The sequence below is a fragment of the Salvelinus fontinalis genome, chromosome 34 (assembly GCF_029448725.1).
Source record: "Salvelinus fontinalis isolate EN_2023a chromosome 34, ASM2944872v1, whole genome shotgun sequence".
Lineage (NCBI taxonomy): Eukaryota > Metazoa > Chordata > Actinopteri > Salmoniformes > Salmonidae > Salvelinus > Salvelinus fontinalis.
This window is the reverse complement of record NC_074698.1, coordinates 22801285-22822685: the sequence shown is the minus strand read 5'-3', so window position 1 is coordinate 22822685 and position 21401 is coordinate 22801285. Positions and strand designations below refer to the sequence as shown.

Sequence of the window (21401 nt, the reverse complement as noted above, 5' to 3'; positions counted from 1 at the left end):
ATTACCTCCCAAGATAATTATCTTCGGTTATAGTCACAGCCAAACTGGAACCCACATATCCTGAGGCCGCATTTATTGTAGCTGGGGATTTTAACAAAGCAAATTTGAGGAAAACGCTTCCAAAGTTCTATCAACACATTGACTGTAGCAACCGCACTGCTAAATCACTAATGACTCAACTTTGCTCATCCGTTCCTATAGGCACAAACTCAAACAGGAAGTACCTGTGCTAAGGTCTATTCAACGCTGGTCTGACCAATCAGAATCCATGCTTCAAGATTGTTTTGATCACGCGGACTGGGATATGTTCCAGGTAGCCTCTGAGAATAACATTAATGTATACACTGACATGGTGACTGAGTTCATCAGGAAGTGTATAGCAGATGTTGTTCCCACTGTGACCATTAAAACCTACCCAAATCAGAAACCGTGGATAGATGGCAGCATTCGCGCAAAACTGAAAGTGCAGACCACTGCATTTAACCATGGCAAGGTGACTGGGAATATGGTTGAATACAAACAGAGTAGTTATTCCCTCTGTAAGGCAATCAAACAGGCAAAACGTCAGTACAGAGACAAAGTGGGGTCGCAATTCAATGGCTCAGAGACAAGACGTATGTGGCCGGGTCTACAGACAATCACGGATTACAAAGGGAAAACCAGCCACATTGCGGACACCGACATCTTCCTCCTGGACAAGCTAAACACCTTCTTTGCCCGCTTTGAGGATAACACAGTGCCACCGACGCGGCACGCTCCCAAGGACTGTGGTCTCTCCTTCTCTGTGGCTGACGTGAGTAAGACATTTCAACTTGTTAACCTTTCTTAAGGCTGCTGGCCCAGACGACCTCCTTAGCAGCGTCCTCAGAGCATGCGCAGACCAGCTGGCTAGAGTGTTTACGGATATATTCAAGCTCTCCCTATCCCAGACTGCTGTCCCCACTTGCTTCAAGATGTCCACCATTGTTCCTGTACCCAAGAAAGCAAAGGTAACAGAACTAACTCTCCCTTCTATTATCATGAAGTGCTTTGAGAGGCTAGTTAGGATTCATTTCACCTCTAACTTACCTGACACCCTAGACCCACTTCAATTTGCATACGTCCCCAATAGATCCACAGACGATGCAATAGCCATCGCACTGCACACTGCCCTATCCCACCCCCAGGTGGTGAAGGTAGGAAACAACACCTCCACATCGCTGATCCTCAACAAAGGGGCCCCACAAAGGTGGGTACTCAGCCCCCTCCTGTACTCCCTCGTCACCCATGACTGCGTGGCCACGCATGCCTCCAACTCAATCACCAAGTTTGCAGACACCATAACAGTTGTAGGCCTGATTACCAACAATGACGAGACAGCCTACAGAGAGGTGGTGAGGGCCCTGTTAGAGTGGTGCGAGGAAAATAACTTCTCCCTCAACGTCAACAAAACGCAGTGGAGAAGGTGAAAAGCTTCAAGTTCCTTGGCGTATACATCACAACGATCTGGAATCACTGGTCACTTTAATAATGGAACACTAGTCACTTTAATAATGTTTACATCATGCCTTACTCAATTCATATGTATATACTGAATTCTATTCTACTGTATATTAGTCAATGCCACTCCGACATTGTTCGTCCAAATATTTCTATACAGTACCTGTCAAAAGTTTGGACACACTTATTCATTCAAGGTTTTTTCTTTATTTTTACTATTTTCTACATTTTAGAATAATAGTGAAGACATCAAAACTTTGAAATACCACATATGGAATCATGTCGTAACTAAAAAAGTGTTAAACAAATCAAAATATTTTTCAGCAATGACCCAACACACCTCCAGGCTGTGTAAGGGCTATTTGACCAATATGGAGAGTGATGGAGTGCTGCATCAGATGACCTGGCCTCCACAATCACCTGAACTTAACCCAATTGAGATGGTTTGGGATGAGTTGGACTGCAGAGTGAAGGAAAAGCAGCCAACAAGTGCTCAGCATATGTGGGAACTCCTTCAAGACTGTACAAGGTTGTCATCAAGGCAAAGGGTGGCTACTTTGAAGAAACTCAAATATAAATACATCTGCAATAACATCTGCTATATATTTGTATGTAACCAATACAATTTGATTTGAAGAAATGTCACTAGTGCATAAATCACTACAGGGACTAGCAAGTATGACTACAGAGCATTCTTAGGTCCATATTTACACCCAAAGGATGCAACAGAGTTAACAGGAAATGACATATTGTCCAAACAGAGATTCCCAAAAGATTACTAGGTTACAGATTCACCATTGAAGAATGACTAATTCCTGACAGAATTAAAAATGAGTCACTGAGACCACACCAATAAAACCAGTGAAGCTATTACATTACACATCACTGTTGCCTTGCCAGTTAGTCTTTGTGCAGTGACAGTGAGTGTGTCCCGAGATGAAAAACCAAGATATGAATCCATCTGTGACTACAAAACTGGGCGACCAGGAAGCCTCAACTCAGACAATCTACAAGCTGCCAGTATGCTGGTTTAGACAGAGAGTGATATCTTTGATATTATCCTTTAAGGAGAAGAATGATTACACTCCTCAAAGGGAACCTCATCAAAGCAGATCAGATCCTAAAGGCATGTCTACAGCAGGGCCTGTGTGTGTGCTACGGCTCTATGGCTACAAGACAAAAAGCACTGAGGAAAACTCATTAGCAGCAACCTGTACTTGTGGCCTACAAACTATAGCTGGGCAAGAGCTGTAACTGGGCAACAAGAGATGTAACTGGGCAACTAGAGCTGTATGTGGACAAGAGCAGTAACTGGGCAACAACAGCTGTAACTGGGCAACAACAGCTGTAACTGGGCAACAAGAGATGTAACTGGCCAACAAGAGCTGTATGTGGACAAGAGCAGTAACTGGGCAACAACAGCTGTAACTGGGCAACAAGAGATGTAACTGGCCAACAAGAGCTGTATGTGGACAAGAGCAGTAACTGGGCAACAACTAGAGTTGTAACTGGGCAACAACAGCTGTAACTGGGTAACAAGAGCTGTAGCTGGGTAACAAAAGCTGTCATTCCATGAAATCTGAAATGATGTCACATATGTTTAGCCCAAAGACAAACTACTTATTCCATATTTATGGGAACTATCAAGAGACCTGTAGCACAGACTGTAAAATCCCCAAGAGCTGTCCTGTGGATGAAATAAAGAAAACAATAGCAGGACAGCTGCAGAGTGTGTGCTTGCAGTACACAATCACTAAAAAAATACCTGTAGATGGAAGTACAAAAATATCAAGAGAAATACACAGCAGGGGACCCAGTGCACAGTAGCATGGGAGGACAGAGCCTCAGCTACCAACATACGTCAAGTCAACTCAGAGGGAAAAAACTTTGAAAACTTGTAGACCATATCACAGAACACACATTAACACTTGACAGACAAAGCCTTCTGAGTGAGAGACTCAACTGCGCTGCAGTAGCAGCAGATCTGACCCATGCCAGACCTGAGCAAAGACAGGGAGACTATGAGTAGACTTACGATTTTGAAGTCTTTGTGGCTGCACTCCTGGCCTTGGTATCGGCAGTAGAGCATCATCTCCTTAAGGTCGTGGCCCACCCTCTCGGTGAACTCACGCATGCTGAAGGACTTGGGCCTGTAGGCGGTGAAGTTGGCCTTGTCTGTGAGGAAGGCCAGGACGTGAGGCTCGGCCAGCTGGGGCTCAGGGATCCTCAGGTGGACGTCCAGCAGGGCCAGCAGCTCCCCAGCGTGGTACAGGTCATTGCGGGACAGGCGGCTGAAGCGGTAGGCGTTGAGGTTGCACACGGTGACGGCAGGAAACACCAAGCTGCCTGACACCACGGCATCCACGCTCGTCACATGGGGGTAGGAAAGGAAGTAGGCCAGGCGCTCGGCACTCTCCATGGCCAGGAGGCCCAGGCAGGCCAGCAGAGCGGCGGCCCAGAGCAGGCGGCGAGGTGTTGGCCGGCCGTAGGGGAAGATGAAGCGCAGGCCGTGTAGCGTGCTGGTGTGGGAGAAGGCCTGCCAGGAGGACGGGTGCAGACTGGAGCTCTCATGGCTCCCCTCACTGCCACAACTATCCTTTAGGTCCATCATAACCCCTCCGGTCCCACAGCCAAGGACGCCCCAATACACAGACACCTACAGAGACACACACACATACACAGAGAGAGAGAGAAAGAATGAGAGAGCGAGAGAGAGAGAGTGAGCAAGAGAGCGGGAGAGGCAATGCAATGAGAGCCCTGAGCTACCACCTAGAAAAGGAACACATAATCACACGTTCAGTTCACACAGAGAAAGAGAAAGGGGAGAGGGGGAGTGTCCCAAAAATACACACCTGCAGCACAGAAAGAGTGACAAGCACAGAGACACAGAGCAAAATAAAGCAACCCAGAGAATCAAGCCAAAGACAGACCTACAGAGAGAGAGGAAGAGCACGAGGTAGAGATCTTCACAACCCCCAAGTCCTTACTCCAGATAGAAAAGAGAGAGCGTGAAGAATAGAAAGATGCACCCCTAGGGCATCCCTTCCTTCCGCGCCTCCACTCTTTCTCTGTCCCTAGTTACTCTGGATGCCAGCCTCTCTGTGCCTGAAACCTCCCCCCTCCGCTCCTCCAACATCCCCCCGCCCTCTCTCCTTCTCTCAGTGACCGTTTTCGTTGTCAGGATCCCAGAGGTAAGTCCACTGTGACACAGAGTGAGAGAGTCATTTAAGCCACGAGCCAATCAAAGCCACCTCTGTGTATTCAGTGTCCCCACTTCACACACACACTCAACTCTCTGGATCTCCCTGTGCGACTAATGACAAGCCTAAGCACCTCTTGTTCAGCCTAGCGAGATGACATCCAGCCCTTGTGTGAGTGTGTGTGAGTCTGAGAGTGTGTGTGCACGTGAGAGAGAAAGGGAGAGAAGGGGAGAGAGAGGGGGAAGGGAGGGATGGAGATAGAGCCGCTGATGATCAGCGCCGTCAGTTTGTCGCGCATGCCGATCCAAACTCCTCCCGTTCTCCTCTGGCCAGACGCATCCGCTGATTCCGCTCTCCCTCCTCTGCGCAGCTCATCCATGGAGCCAGTGAACAACAGTGGAGCCAGAAGAGACGCACACACTTACACACGCTCACGCAGAGAGAGAGGATAGAGCACACACAAACACACTCCTCCTCTCCACAGTCTCTTATTGAATCTGCTTCTGTTTTTCTTTCCCTCTTGCTCTCATTTTTCTTTTCCGCCCGCCTGTTTTCATATTCCCCATCTCACCACTAACCGACTGACGGATGGATGCAGGACGCAGATTGTCAGGGAGACGGATGGTTAGGGAAAGGTGGAGGAGAGAGATCACGCATGAGGAGTGGTGGAGAGGGATGGAGAGAGACAGAAGGAGGGGGGCAAGGAGAGGGGAAGCAAGAGAAAGACAGAAAGTCTCCCCCACTAATAACAAACACTGCATTTTGTGCCCAGCGGCCAAAGATTGCACAGAGATGTCACACAGAGAGAAGTAATGCAGAGACATAATCCCAAATGTGTGTGTTCTGTGTATCCCTGTGTATGTGTGTTAGCGTGAGTGAGATATATCACAAAGAGTCTGTATGAGAGAACTTGTGTGTTGAAGCTACATTTGACCCAGAGATATGTAACAGTGTGTGTCGGTAGAGGGGGTGGCAGGGGTATAGTGTGGAGAGAGCAGGGCTGCATGTGCCAAGTAATACAAGGAGACAAGGGGAGACCGAGGGGGACTGAGAAGAGAAAGGAGTGTGGCTATGTGTGCAAAAAGAGAAGAAGAGACAATCGAGGGAGAGGAAGAGCATAGTAAATGGAGAGGGCTACAGATTTGATGAAATAGAAACAGACATGGAGTTAGGGGCGGTAAGAGCATGTATGTGGCTAGCCAATAAGAAGATAATTATAAACTGGTTAGTTCGAGCCCTGAATGTTGATTGGCTGACAGCTGTGGTATATCAGACCATATATCACAGGTATGACAAAACTTTTATTTTTACTGCTCTAATTACGTTAGTAACCAGTTTATAATAGCAATAAGGCACTTCGGTGTTTTATTGTTGTATATGGCCAATATACCACAGCTAAGGGCTGTGTCCAGGCACTCCACGTTGTATCGTGAATAACAACAGCCCTTAGCCGTGGTATATTGGCCATATACCACCCCCCCCCCCAGGCCTTATTTCTTAAATATAGTCCTCTACACAGGGCCGGTTCCAGGCATAAGCAACATAAGCAGGTTTTGGGAACTCAGTTGGTGTCTCGACTGACTGTTGAGAATCAGACTAGTAAAAGTTTGAAACTTGGTCGTACATCATCAGTTTCTCGCTTGTTTTGTCAGTCACTGACAGTCACACAATTAGCAATGTGAGCTAACCATTTTTACATTTTAATGTCCAGAGTGACTTACAGTTGGTGCATTCACATTACGATAGCTAGGTGGGACAACCACACATCACAGTAAGTACAGTTTTCCTCAATAAAGTAGCTGTCAGCAAAGTCAGAGATAGGAAGAGTTAAAAGTCAAGTGCGAGAGTTAGTTCACAAAAGTTATTTTGTTGTTGTTGATGTTTTCGGAAGATGGGCAGGGAATCAGCTGTCCTAGTTTCAGGGGGAAGCTGGTTCCACTATTGGGGTGCCAGGACAGAGGGGAGCTTGGACTGGGCTGAGCGGGAGCTGCCCTCCCACTGGGGTGGGAGGGCCAAGAGACCAGAGGTGACAGAACAGAGTACACGGGTTGGGGTGTAGGGTTTGAGCATAGCCTGAAGGTAGGGAGGGGCATTTACTCTAGTTGCTCCGTAGGCAAGTACCATGGTCTTCAAATGGAAGCTTCATATGGAAGTGTTGGGGATGAATCAGAATGAGTTGGGTAACATAGATAAGATGTTTTATTTTCATAATATGCTTGTGAGATACTTGTCATTAGAATCTTTCCCTTTGGACTATAGGGTTGGTAGTTGCAGTTATCACTTCTGTGATAGGGCTTGGTAACTTGGGGCCAGAGAGGGGAGAGGTCAGGCTTGTCTTCATATGTCAATGTAACTGTTAAACCATGTGGTACTAAGTAGAAGGAGAAGGTTGTTTTCTTATGGGAACGTTGTTTGTAACTATTCCTAAACCATGTGAAGGGATGGCGTTATTAATGGGGAACCATTGTCGCTATCTCATACAATGTCTGTACACCAGTCACTCCCTACTTTTCTCATTGGGGGAAGGAGTTTGGCAGTGTCTGGAACCATTGTATTTCCCCTCTGAGGTTGCCCTTATCTTGACCTAGTATTTGACCCAAGAGGCTCACTGTCTGATTTTGAGTTTGTCCAGGTTTGGGAGTATCTAGGATTGACAATTGATATATGCCATTGGATGAGGTAATGTTTTGGTAGACAGTGAAGTATCAAGGATGAGATTAGAACCTTGTTTAGGAGACCAAACTGAACGATAATTTATAGCGAATGCTGTCTCTGTATGGGATACTCCTCTCTAAAGTAAAAGTCTTTCTTTGTGAAGCAGTTCCTGCGGTTTGTCATGTCGACTAGGGGGTGGATCTTTGCTATAAAAGATCTCAGTTGCCATTATGTTGGCCACTCTCAACTTTTCATTAGAGATACTGAAATGTTGAAAGTCAAATTGCAAAAGCTATTGCAAAAGCTTAATGATTATTAAAGGTGAAGTTTAAGTATAACTCTGACTGGTGTGTGGTTTACTCTCATCATTTGGTAATACAGGAAATTGCCAGGACAGAAGCCAGTGGAGAGTGTGAAGGAACGGGGTGACATGGGGGAACTTTTTAGATTGGTAAGTTAGTCTAGCCAGTTACTATGTCCAAATACCGACCAGACATGCATTCCCAGGGGCCTTGACCTCCAGGGGACCCTCATTGATTTTGTTAGTCACCTTCAATCAGATTTCAGTAACATGGCATAAGTCATGACTGAAAACATTTCTCTCCGCCCCATGGTAAAATGTGTAGAACTGCAGAAAACTTGCATTAAAATGGCAACATTTTCTCTAGACCCCATGACAAAATGTGTAGAATTGCAAAAATAAATTTAAAACATACATTTCTCTCTCCACCGTCAAGAGGGGGGCCACTGAAATGTTTTGCATTGGGGGCCCAACCAAATCTTGCTTAGGGCCCCTGAATGCAATGTAACATTCACAGTTTTAATATCTCAATTTTCCTGTTGCCCTCCCACTAAACTAACTAGCCTACTGCTTACATGATCACTATAACTAACTAGCCGACTGCTTACATGATCACTATAACTAACTAGCCTACTGCTTACATGATCACTATAACTAACTAGCCTACTGCTTACATGATCACTATAACTAACTAGCCTACTGCTTACATGATCACTATAACTAACTAGCCTACTGCTTACATGATCACTATAACTAACTAGCCTACTGCTTACATGATCACTATAACTAACTAGTGTAACAGTATAACTTTAAACCGTCCCCTCGCCCCGACACGGGCACGAACCAGGGACCCTCTGCACACATCAACGACGGTGGCCCACGAAGCATCGTTACCCATCGCTCCACAAAGGCCACGGCCCTTGCAAAGCAAGGGCCAACACTACTTAAGTCTCAGAGCAAGTGACGTAACTGATTGAAATGCTACTAGCGCGCCCCCGCTAACTAGCTAGCCATTTCACATCCGTTACACTAGCCTACTGCTTACATGATCACTATAACTAACTAGCCTACTGCTTACATGATCACTATAACTAACTAGCCCACTGCTTACATGATCACTATAACTAACTAGCATACTGCTTACATGATCACTATAACTAACTAGCCTACTGCTTACATGATCACTATAACTAACTAGCCTACTGCTTAATTGATCACTATAACTAACTAGCCTACTGCTTAATTGATCACTATAACTAACTAGCCTACTGCTTACATGATCACTATAACTAACTAGCCTACTGCTTACATGATCACTATAACTAACTAGCCTACTGCTTACATGATCACTATAACTAACTAGCCTACTGCTTACATGATCACTATATGGGTTGACAAGGAAGCATTCAATTATCTTTATCTAGAAATCAATAGTCTGTTTAAATACATAGGCTATAAAATGTGAGAGCATGGCAAAACTGGCCAACCCCTGAATGCTACAGCAGCAGCATGGTTTGTGAACAATGTAGTTGGCGCCAGAGCTAATTTTGACCAATGGGTAGGCAATTTAGATATCCATTGGCTGTAGGCTAGACTTTTACTTTTAATTTCTGAACAGAAAAATGAGGACTTGCCTGTAGACTACCCCAGGCCTGAATTAGCCTAGGTTGACTAGATTTGGTTTGTAAATCTGGGAATGAGGCAGAAGTCATTTAGACAGAGATATTCGAGACACACTTAGCATATTATATACTAATAAAAGCCGAAGGCGTTTTTTCCAAATGAACATCTATAGCGTGCTTTGATGATCGATCCTTGCGTGGAGCATAAGGTGAGTTATATTCTTTATCAGTAGTCTGTCCCATCACCTCTTGTGGGGTCTGTGTCAGTAATGACGTTTCCATCCAACCATCTCATGCGGATGAATTACCTGACGTTTGATGGAAACATGACATTCCAGTACAATTTTAGAAATGCCAACAGACAATGTTCGTTCATGTTGGGATCATTTTGTGTCGGTAAAATTAATTATGCGAATGTCGGTGGAAGCGCCTTTATGAGCAAATATTGATATAATAACTATCGTATCGTTATATAACAGAGTGAAGTGATGATACATTATATATACAAAAGTATGTGGACACCCCTTCAAATTAGTGGATTCGGCTATTTCAGCCACACCGTTGCTGAAAGGTGTATAAAATCGAGCACACAGCCATGCAATCTCCATAGACAAACATTGGCAGTAGAATGTCCTTACTGAAGAGCTCAGTGACTTTCAACGTGGCACCGTCATAGGACGCTACCGTTACAACAAGTCCGTTCATCACATTTCTGCCCTGCTAGAGCTGCCCTTGTCAACTGTAAGTGCTGTTATTGTGAAGTGGAAACGGAGCAACAACGGCTCAGCTGCAAAGTGATAGACCACACAATCTCAAAGAACAAGACCGCCGAGTGCTGAAGCACATAAAAATCGTCTGTCCTCGGTTGCAACACTCACTACCGAGCTCCAATCTGCCTCTGGAAGCAACATCAGCACAATAACTGTTCATGAAATGGGTTTCCATTGCCGAGCAGCCGCACATAAGCCTAAGATCACCATACACATGCCTAGCGTCGGCTGGAGTGGAGTAAAGCTTACCACAATTGGACTCTGGAGCAGTGGAAACACGTTCTCTGGAGTGATGAATAACGCTTCACCATCTGGCAGTCCAACGGAAGAATCTGGGTTTGTCGGATGCCAGGAGAACACTACCTGCCTGAATGCATAGTGCCAACTGTAAAGTTTGGTGGATGAGCAATAATGGTCTGGGGTTGTTTTTCATGGTTCGGGCTAGGCCCCTTAGTTCCAGTGAAGGGGAATCTTAACGCTACAGCATACAATGACATTCTAGACGATTCTGTGCTTCCAAATTTGTGCCAACAGTTTGGGGAAGGCCCTATCCTGTTTCAGCATGACAATTCCCCTGTGCAAAGCAAAACGGTTTGTCGACATCGGTGTGGAAGAACTTGACTGGCCTGCACAGAGCCCTGACCTCAACCCCATCGAACAGCTTTGGAATGAATTGGAACTCCGACTGCGAGCCAGGCCTTATCGCCCAACATCAGTGCCCGACCTCACTAATGCTGTTGTGGCTGAATGGAAGCAAGTCTCCGCAGCAGTGTTCCAGCTGATGAAACTGTGGGTTTGCACAACTTAAGAACTTCTGCACAAACTGTCAGAAACCGTCTCAGGGAAGCTCATCTGCGTGCTCGTCGTCCTCACCAGGTTCTTGACCAGACTGCAGTTTGGCGTCGTAACCGACTTCAGTGGGCAAATGCTCGCCTTCGATAGCCACTGGCACGCTGGAGAAGTGTGCACTACACAGATGAATCCCGGTTAACTGTACCGGGCAGATGGCAGACGTGCGGGCGAGCAGTTTGCTGATGTCAATGTTGTGAACAGAGTGCAGCATGGTGGCGGTGGGGTTATGGTATGGGTAGGCATAAGCTATGGACAAGTAACACATTTGCATTTTATCGATGGCAATTTGACGTGACGAGATCCTGAGGCCCATTGTCGTGCTGCCATTCATCCGCCGCCATCACCTCATGTTTCAGCATGATAATGCACAGCCCCTTGTCGCAAGGATCTGTACACAACTATTGGAATCTGAAAATGTCCCAGTTCTTCCATGGCCTGCATACTCACCAGACATGTCACCCATTGAGCATTTGTGGGATGCTCTGGATCAACCTGTACAGCGGCGTGTTCCAGTTCACACCAATATCCAGCAACTCGGCGCAGCCATGGAAGAGGAGTGGGACAACATTTCACAAGCCACAATCAACAGCCTGATCAACTCTATGTGAAGGAGATGTGTCACGTTGCATGAGGCAAATGATGGTCACAACAGACACTGACTGGTTTTCTGATACACAGCCCTCCCTTTTTTTTTTTAAGTATCTGTGACCAACAGATGCATATCTGTATTCCCAGTCATGTGAAATCCATAGATTAGGGCCTAATTAATTTAGTTCAATTGACTGATTTCCGTATATGAACTGAAATTCAGTAAAATATTTGAAATGATTGAATGTTGCATTTATATTTTTGTACAGTGTAAAAAATTAAAGTCTGTGAGCACTTGAGATACACACACACAGCCTGACACACTAAGTGACACAAATATCAGTAGCGGACTAGCCATCTGGAATTTCAGGCAAATGATAGTTGGGCTGGTCCATATATAGCCCAGTGGGCCTGTTTAACTGCGCAAAATTATAATTATCTTGCTAATACTGGGGGCCTCAAGGGCAAAAATGGTCCAGTGTGTTATAAATGCCAAGGCCAATTTCTGGTCCCAGTCCGCCCCTGTTTCAGTCAATCACATTTCTCTCAAATGAAATTTGCAGTGGCCTCAAACACCTGTTTGGTTGCTGGCTCCTTAACAACTTAATTAAGGAAATCTCCCCTTCCCCATTGACGTAATGAGCATAGTTTTACAGGGATTAGCCGTCTCCTGGGTTGGAGATAAGTCTTTATTATTTACCACCTTTTCTGTACTTAGCAAATGCTATCCATCTTGAGTGGATTCCTTTTTCTCCATTTAGCCAACTACCAGGGATATTCTACAGAGGATGCAGCAGCAGTTGCCTTACCCAAAGTCATATACTAATGCAATGACATAAAACCAACCACTCAGCCAGGATATTGTAGTCTTCCTACAGTATGCATTGTTAAATTTGCACTGCATAATGGAATTCATTTCATGCTCTTGCAGCTGTCTAACTCCTCACACTGGAAAGCGTTGACATCTACCTGAGGGTGTTCATAACCTGCCAATTTAGTGATGAAAATATATTAAAAAGTTACTATCACACTATAATTTCACTCCAAATATCAATGTATTAATTTATTTGCTAGGTTGCGTTTTATTAGCTAGAGCTAGTCGACTGTACCAGCGCTAAAACTTCTGTATTTTTTAATCCTTAGAGCTTGTTCTCCATCTTCTTTTTAATTAGTGAGCCATCATGTTTTCAGCACTTTTATTCCATGACTGATCAACACTTTTCTCATGGCTCTCTCTCATCTCTCCGCAGCAGATGTGGCAATATGTTTAGAACATCAAATCGCAAGATCGAATCACAATATATATGTAGAGAGAATTGTGTAAATTGCAATATATATCATATCGGGAGGTCCCTGGCACTTCTCAGCCCTACCTGCCATGGAATGTGAAATACTCTGTCATCCATTTTCCCTCAGAGGTCAGTGGATAAGTCCCTAAACCTCTGAGTTATGTTATTAATGTGAATCACAATCATGATGAGTCACCCTGCAAATGAACAGAAAGTTAACTTCCTTTTCCACCAGAGATAAAAGGCCTCCTCTACCCCAGGGTTCGAATGAAAAGAAAACGACCACAGAGGAGAATATTGTGTTGACATTTTATCAAATAATTAAAGAAAGAGTCCCTGATACGCTTGTGGAGAATGAACAAGTTAATTACTCTTTCATCACATAATGGCTTATGAAAAATAATAAGCTCTTAGTAGAAGATAATTAGGGAGTATTAAACATGGGGAGTGTGAGGGAGTAGGAGAGTGGCACTGGTTCATTACTACAGCAGGGTTGGGGTGATGAAGTTAAAGGGCGGATGTTTCAGCCAATGATAGATAGATATATCTATATATTATATATTACATACACAGTGCATTCGGAAAGTATTCAGACCCCTTGACTTTTTCCACATTTTGTTATGTTACAGCCTTATTCTAAAATGGTTTAAATTTTACCACATAATGACAAGGCAAAATCTGAAATATCACATTAGTACTTTGTTGAAGCACCTTTGGCAGTGATTACAGCCTCGAGTCTTCTTGGGTATAACACAACAAGCTTGGCACACCTGTATTTGGGGAGTTTCTCCCATTCTCTCTGCAGATCCTCTCAAGCTCCTTCAGGTTGGATGGGGAGTGTCGCTGCACAGCTATTTTAAGGTCTCTCCAGAGATATTCGGTCAGGTTCAAGTCCTGGCTCTGGCTTGGCCACTCAAGGACGTTCAGAGACTTGTCCCGAAGCCACTCCTGCACTGTCTTGGCTGCGTACTTAGGGTCTTTGTCCTGTTGGAAGGTGAACCTTCACCCCAGCCTGAGGTCCTGAGCAGGTTTTCATTAAGGATCTCTCTTTACTCTGCTCCGTTCATCTTTCCCTCGATCCTGACTAGTCTCCCAGTCCCTGCTACTTAAAAACATCCCCACAGCATGATGCTGCCACCATCATGCTTCACCGTAAGGATGGTGCCAGGTTTCCTCCAGATGTGACGCTTGGCATTCAGGCCAAAGAGTTCAATCTTGGTTTCATCAGAGCAGATAATCTTGTTTCTCATGGTCTGAGAGTCTTTAGGCAAACTCCAAGTGGGCTGTTATGTGCCTTTTACTGAGGAGTGGCTTCCGTCTGGCCACTCTACAATAAAAGGTCTGATTGGTTGAGTGCTGCATTGATGGTTGTCCTTCTGGAAGGTTCTCCCATCTCCACAGAGGAACTCTGGAGCTCTGTCAGAATGACCATCGGGTTCTTGGTCACCTCCCTGTCTTGGTGGTTCCAAACTTCTTCCATTTAAGAATGATGGAAGTCACTGTGTTCTTGGGAACCTTCAATGCTGCAGAAATGTTTTGGTACACTTCCCCAGATCTGTGCTTCAACACAATCCTGTCTCAGAGCTCAACGGACCATTACTTTGACCTCATGGCTTGGTTTTGCTCTGACATGCACTGTCAACTGTGGGACCTTATAAAAGACAGGTGTGTACATTTCCAAATCCTGTCCAATCAATTGAATTTGCCGCAGGTGGACTCCAATTAAGTTGTAGAAACATCAAGGGGTCTGAATACTTATGTAAATAAGCTATTTCAGTTTCAATTTGTAAACATTTCTAAAAACCTGTTTGCACTTTGTCATTATAGGACCTGTGTGTGTGTAGATTGATGCGGGGAAAAACATTTATTTAATACATTTTAGAACAAGGCTGTCTGAATAATTTCCGAATGCACCAAACAAAAAAAAACGCAACATGTAAAGTGTTGGTCCCATATTTCATAAGCTTAAATAAAAATAAAAATAAATTCCCATATGCACAAAAAGCTTATTTCTCTAAAATGTTGGCAACAAATTTGTTAATATCCCTGTTAGTGAGCATTTCTCTTTTGCCAAAGTAATCTATCCACCTGACAGGTATGGCATATCAAGAAGCTGATTAAACAGCACGATCATTACACAGGTGCACCTTGTGCTGGGGACAATAAAAGGTCACAAAAAATGTGCAGCTTTGTCACACAACACAATGCCACAGATATCTCAGGTTGAGGTAGCGTGCAATTGACATGCTGACTGCAGTAATGCCAACCAGAGCTGTTGCCAGATAATTCAAAGTTAATTCTCTACCATAAGCCACCATCTACATCGTTTTAGAGAATTTAGCAGTACGTCACCTTCGGCCTCACAACCACAGACCACATGTAACCATGCCAGCACAGGACCTCCACATCCGGCTTCTTCAGCTGCAGATTCATCTGAGACCATCCACCCGGACAGCTGATGAAATTGAGAAGTATTTCTGTCTGCAGTAAAAACCCTTTTGTGGGAAAAAAACATTATAATTGGCTGGGTCTGGTTCCCCAGTGTGTGGGCCTACACCCTCCCAGGCCCACCCATGGTTGCGCCACTGCCCAGTCATGTGAAATCCATAGATTAGGGCCTAACAAAATTATTTCAATTGACTGATTACCTTATATGAAATGTAACTCAGTAAAATTGTTAATTGTTGAGCTTATATTTTTGTTCAGTATATACACTACCATTCAAAGGTTTGGGGTCGCTTTGTAGCTGGAAACGGCAGATTTTTTATGGAATATCTACATAGGCGTACAGAGGCCCATTATCAGCAACCATCACTCCTGTGTTCCAATGGCACGTTGTGTTAGCTAATCCATGTTTATCATTTTAAAAGGCTAATTGATCATTAAAAAAAACTTTGCAATTATGTTAGCACAGCTGAAAACTGTTGTCATGATTAAAGAAGCAATAAAACTTGCCTTCTTTAGACTAGTTGAGTATCTGGAGCATCAGCATTTGTGGGTTCAATTACAGGCTCAAAATGTCCAGAAACAAAGAACTTTCTTCTGAAACTCGTCAGTCTATTCTTGTTCTGAGAAATGAAGGCTATTCAGATCAAATTGTATTAGTCACATGCTCCGAATACAGGTGTAGACCTTACAGTGAAACGCTTACTTACGAGCCCCTAACCAACAATGAAGTTTAAAAGAAAATACGGATAAGAATAAGTAATAAAAGTAAAAAGTAATTAAGTGCAGTAGTAAAATAACAATAGTGAGACTATATACAGGGGGTACCGGTACAGAGTCAATGGGGGGCGGGGGCACCGGTTAGCTGAGGTAATATGTACATGTGGGTAGAGATATTAAAGTGAATATGCATAGATGATAACAACAGAGAGTAGCAGCGGTGTAAAAGAGGGGGAGAGGGAGGGGGCAATGCAAATAGTCTGGGTAGGCATTTGATTAGATGTTCAGGAGTCTTATAGCTTGGGGATAGAAGTGGTTTAGAAGCCTCTTGGGCCTCGACTTGGCGCTCCGGTACCGCTTGCCGTGTGGTAGCAGAGAGAACAGTCTATGACTATCAGTCTCCTGAGGGGGAAATAGGTTTTGTCATGCCCTCTTCACAACTGCCTTGGTGTGCTTGGACCATGTTAGTTTGTTGGTGATGTAGACACCAAGGAATGTGAAGCTCTCAACCTGCTCCACTGCAGCCCCGTCGATGAGAATGGGGGCGTGCTCTGTACTCTTTTTCCTGTAGTGCACAATCATCTCCTTTGTATTGATCACGTTGAGGGAGAGGTTGTTGTCCTGGTACCACACGGCCAGATCTCTGACCTCTCTATAGGCTGTCTCATCATTGTTGGTGATCAGGCCTACCACTGTTGTATCATCGGCAAATTTAATGATGGTGTTGGAGTCGTGCCTGGCCGTGCAGTCATGAGTGAACAGGGAGTACAGGAGGGGACTGAGCACGCACCCCTGAGGGGCACCTGGTTTGAGGATCAGCGTGGTGGATGAGTTGTTACCTACCCTTACCGCCTGGGGGCAGCCCGTCAGGAAGTCCAGGATCCAGTTGCAGAGGGAGATGTTTAGTCCCAGGGTCCTTAGCTTGTTGATGAGCTTTGAGAGCACTATGGTGTTGAACGCTGAGCTGTAGTCAATGAATAGCATTCTCACATGGGTGCTGGAAAGGGCAGTGTGGAGTGCAATAGAGATTGCATCATCTGTGGATCTGTTGGGGCGGTATGCAAATTGTAGTGGTCTAGGGTGATGCTCTCTCTAATTCTCTCGTTCTCTCTTTCTCTCTGAGAACCTGAGCCCTAGGACCATACTTCAGGACTACCGGGCATGCTGACACCTTGCTGTCCCCAGTCCGCCTGGCCTTGCTGCTATTCCAGTTTCAACTGTTCTGCCTGCGGTTACGAAACCCCTACCTGTCCCAGACCTGCTGTTTTCAACTCTTAATGATCGGCTATGAAAAGCCAACTGAGATTTATGCCTGATTATTATTTGACCATGCTTGTCATTTATGAACATTTTGAAAATCTTGGCTCTCTCTAATTTTCTCCTTCTCTCTTTCTTTCTCTCAGAGGACCTGAGCCCTAGGACCATACGTCGGGACTGCCGCCCGTGGTGACTCCTTGCTGTCCCCAGTCCGCCTGGCCTTGCTGCTATTCCAGTTTCAACTGTTCTGCCTGCGGTTATGGAACCGCCACCTGTCCCAGACCTGTTGTTTTTCAACTCTTAATGATCAGCTATTAAAAGCCAACTGAAAATTATTCATGATTATTATTTGACCATGCTTGTCACTTATGAACATTTTTGAACATCTTGGCATAGTTCTGTTATAATCTCCACCCAGCCCAGCCAGAAGAGGACTGGCCACCCCTCATAGCCTGGTTCCTCTCTAGGTTTCTTCCTAGGTTTTGGCCTTTCTAGGGAGTTTTTCCTAGCCACTGTGCTTCTACACCTGCATTACTAGCTGTTTGGAGTTTTAGGCTGGGTTTCTGTACAGCACTTCGAGATATTAGCTGATGTACGAAGGGCTATATAAAATAAAATTGATTGATTGATTGATAGGGTTTCTGGGATAATGGTGTTGATGTGAGCCATGTCCAGCCTTTTAAAGAACTTCATGGCTACAAAAGTGAGTGCTACGGGTCGGTAGTCATTTAGGCATGTTAGCTTAATTATCTTGGGAACAGACACTCGGCTGGTCTGCTTAAAACATGTTGGTATTACAGACTTGGACAGGGAGAGAGGTTGAAAATGTCAATGAAGACACTTGCCAGTTGGTCAGGTCATGCTCACAGTACATGTCTTGGTAATCCGTCTGGCCCTGCGGCTTTGTGAATGTTGACTTTTTTAAAGGTCTTACTCACATCGGCTGCGGAGAGCATGTCTCCCGGAACAGCTGGTGCTACCATGCATGTTTCAGTGTTATTTGCCTCGAAGCGAGCATAAGTAGCTTAGCTCACCTAGTAGGCTCGTGTCACTGGGCAGCTCGCACCTGTGCTTCCCTTTGTAGTCTGTAATGGTTTGCAAGTCCTGCCATATCTGTCGAACGTCAGAGCAGGTGTAGTACGATTCGATCTTAGTCCCGTATTGACGCTTTGCCTGTTTGATGGTTCCTCAGAGGGCATAGCGGGATTTCTTATAAGCTTCCAGGTTAGAGTCCCACTCCTTGAAAGCAGCAGCTCTAGCCTGTAGCTCAGTGCGGATGCTACCTGTAATCCATGGCTTCTGGTTGGGGTATGTACGGTCACTGTGGGGCCGACGTTATCGATGCACTTATTGATGAAGCCAATGACTGATGTGTTGTACTCCTCAATGCCATCGGAGGAATCCCGGAACATATTCCAGTCTGTGCTAGCAAAACAGTCCTGTAGCTTAGCATCTGCTTCATCTGACCATTTTTTTATTGATCTAGTCACTGGTGCTTCCTGCTTTAATTTAAGGTTGTAAGCAGGAATCAGGAGGATAGAATTATGGTCAGCTTTGCCAAATGGAGGGAGAAGGAGCGCTTTGTATGCGTCTGTGGAGTAGAGCTGGTCCAGAATTATTTTCTCCTCTGGTTGCACATTTAACATGCTGATAGAAATTTGGTAAAACGGTTTTAAGTATCCCTGCATTAAAGTCACCGGCTACTAGGAGCGCCGCCTCTGGGTGAGCGTTTTCCTGTTTGCTTATGGTGGATTACAGCTCATTCAATGCTGTCTTAGTGCCAGCCTCTGACTGTGGTGATATGTAAACAGTTACGGTAGTGTGGTCTACAGCTTATCATGAGATACTCTACCTCAGGTGAGCAATAGCTCGAGACTTCCTTAGATATCATGCACCAGCAGATATTTTAAAAAATACATAGTCCGCCGCCCCTTGTCTTACCAGACGCCGCTGTTCTATCCTGCCGGTACAGCGTATAACCAGCCAGCTGTATGTTGACAGTGTCGTCGTTCAGCGACGACTCCGTGAAGCATAAGATATAGTGTTTAATCTTCTGCGTAGGTCATCGATTTAATTCTCCAAAGATTGCACGTTTGCTAGCAGAATGTAGGGAAGTGGGGGTTTATTCGATCGCCTGCAAATTCTCAGAAAGCAGCCCGCCCTTCGGCCCCTTTTTCTCCACCTCCTCTTCACGCAAATCACAGGGATCTGGGCCTGTTCCCGAGGAAGCAGTATGTCCTTCGCGTCAGACTGGTGAACGAAAAAAAAAAAAAGGATTCTGCTAGTCCGTGGTGAGTAGTAGCAGCCCTGTCTAGAAGTTATTTTCAGTTATAAGAGACGTTAGTGGCGACATTATGTACAAAATAAGTCGAAAAATAAGTTAAAGAATGCAAATAAATTAAGAAAGAAAAGCAATCGTTTGGGGACACGTAAAACGTCTGCCTTCCTCACATTTTCCATGTGAGAAATTGCCAAGAAACTGAAGATCTCGTACATTGCTGTGTACTACTCCCTTCACAGAACAGCACAAACTGGCTCTAAACAGAATAGAAAGAGGAGTGGGAGAGCCCCGGTGCACAACTGAGCAATAGGACAAGTGCATTAGAGTGTCTAGTTTGAGAAACAGACGCCTCACAAGTCCTCAACTGGCAGCTTCATTAAATAGACCCGCAAAACACCAGTCTCAACATCTACAGTGAAGAGGTGACTCCGGGATGCTGGTCTTCTAGGCAGAGTTGCAAAGAAAAAGCCATCTCAGACTGGCCAATAAAAAGATTAAGATGGGCAAAACAACACAGACACTGGACAGAGGAAGATTGTCCATAACACTTTTTTCCAGACAAATCTAAGTTTGAGGTGTTCGGATCAAAGAAGAACATTCGTGAGAAGCAGAAAAAATGTAAAGATGCTGGAGGACTGTCAAGCACGGTGGAGGCAATGTGATGGTCTGGGGGTGCTTTGCTGGTGGTAAAGTGGGATATTTGTACAGAGTAAAAGGGATCTTGAAGAACTATTTAGGGAAGAAGTCAGCTGATATTCTGTCTATATTGGAGCAGCCAGCACAGTCACCAGATCTCAGCCCTATGGAGCTGTTGTGGGAGCAGCTTGACCGTATGGTACATAAGTGCCCATCAAGCTAATACAATTTGTGGGAGGTGCTTCAGGAAGCATGGGGTGAAATCTCTTCAGATTACCTCAACAAATGTTCTGCAAGGCTGTCATTGCTGCAAATGGAGGATTCTTTGACAAAAGCAAAGTTGGAAGGACACAATTATTATTTCAATAAAAATTTAAAAAACATTATTTATAACCTTGTCAATGTCTTGACTATATTTCCTATTCATTTTGCAACTCATTTCATGTATGTTTCCATGGAAAACAAGGACATTCCTAAGGGACTCCAAACGGTGAACGGTAGTATGCATACACACATCTGGTTTCAGCATGGGAATACAAAGTACATCACTGGACCTGAGCCGGCTAGACCCACCTTGTTACACCTATGTATAATTGGAACATGTGCAGACGACAGTAGAGTTTACCCTCCAACAGCTCAGATCTTACCAGCTGAGACTTTAATAAGTTTTACATACACACCGGCACTGTCTGTAAGGCATAACACAGCAGTGGGGGGGTGAGCCACTGCCCCCTACTGGTAGTACATGTTCGGGTAAGGAAAATGGGATAAATGACCAAAAGTTCCACAGGTAAAAGACCATGGTCGTGTTCGAGAGCATCAAAACAGTGCTGCATCATGGGAAAATGTTGACTGACTGGTCAATATTGAGTAGTTAATTAGGATGCAAGGTGATTTGAATTGTAGGTCAGTTAACTCCACAGAGACTAAACCCCCAGAAAATCCCTCCCCTAAAGTCTCTACACAATTGTAATGCATGGTGAACAGGCTGGAGCAGAACATGGCCAGAGGAAGAGGATAGGAGAGACAGAGGAAATAGCAATAAGACAGAAATGGAGAAAGAAGAGCATGGTACAGAATAACAGTCAGAAGGCTCCAGGAGACTGTTTAAGGTCATTCACTTCAGGCTGATACTTCAGTTCACGCCACGTTTCATCAGCGCCATCAATGTTTAAAAGTGTTAGTTGACTGAAAGACAAGAAAACTTTAAAAACTTTAAATTGAAAAAAAGATTTGCAGTTCCAATTAATGGACAATATCCTGCTGTTCATAGCCACTCTCCAATGAAATCTTGCAACACCGGTGC

General features: G+C 44.7%; 1 protein-coding gene across 2 annotated transcripts in view; it reads right to left on the bottom strand.

Moving 5' to 3' along the window:
• The window catches only part of asic2 (acid-sensing (proton-gated) ion channel 2), a 469696-nt gene extending 464339 nt beyond the window's left edge, over positions 1 to 5357 (bottom strand). The window contains exons 1-2 of one of the 2 annotated variants that reach the window (XM_055898169.1): positions 4414 to 5357; positions 3515 to 4135 (exon numbers count right to left, since the gene is read on the bottom strand). In XM_055898169.1, coding sequence (XP_055754144.1) covers positions 3515 to 4090 — 576 coding nt within the window. In that variant the 5' untranslated portion in view covers positions 4091 to 4135; positions 4414 to 5357. The remainder of the gene's footprint in view (positions 1 to 3514; positions 4136 to 4413) is intronic. The other variant, XM_055898168.1, reaches the window with a different exon arrangement.
• Between the last annotated feature and the right edge of the window lie 16044 nt (positions 5358 to 21401).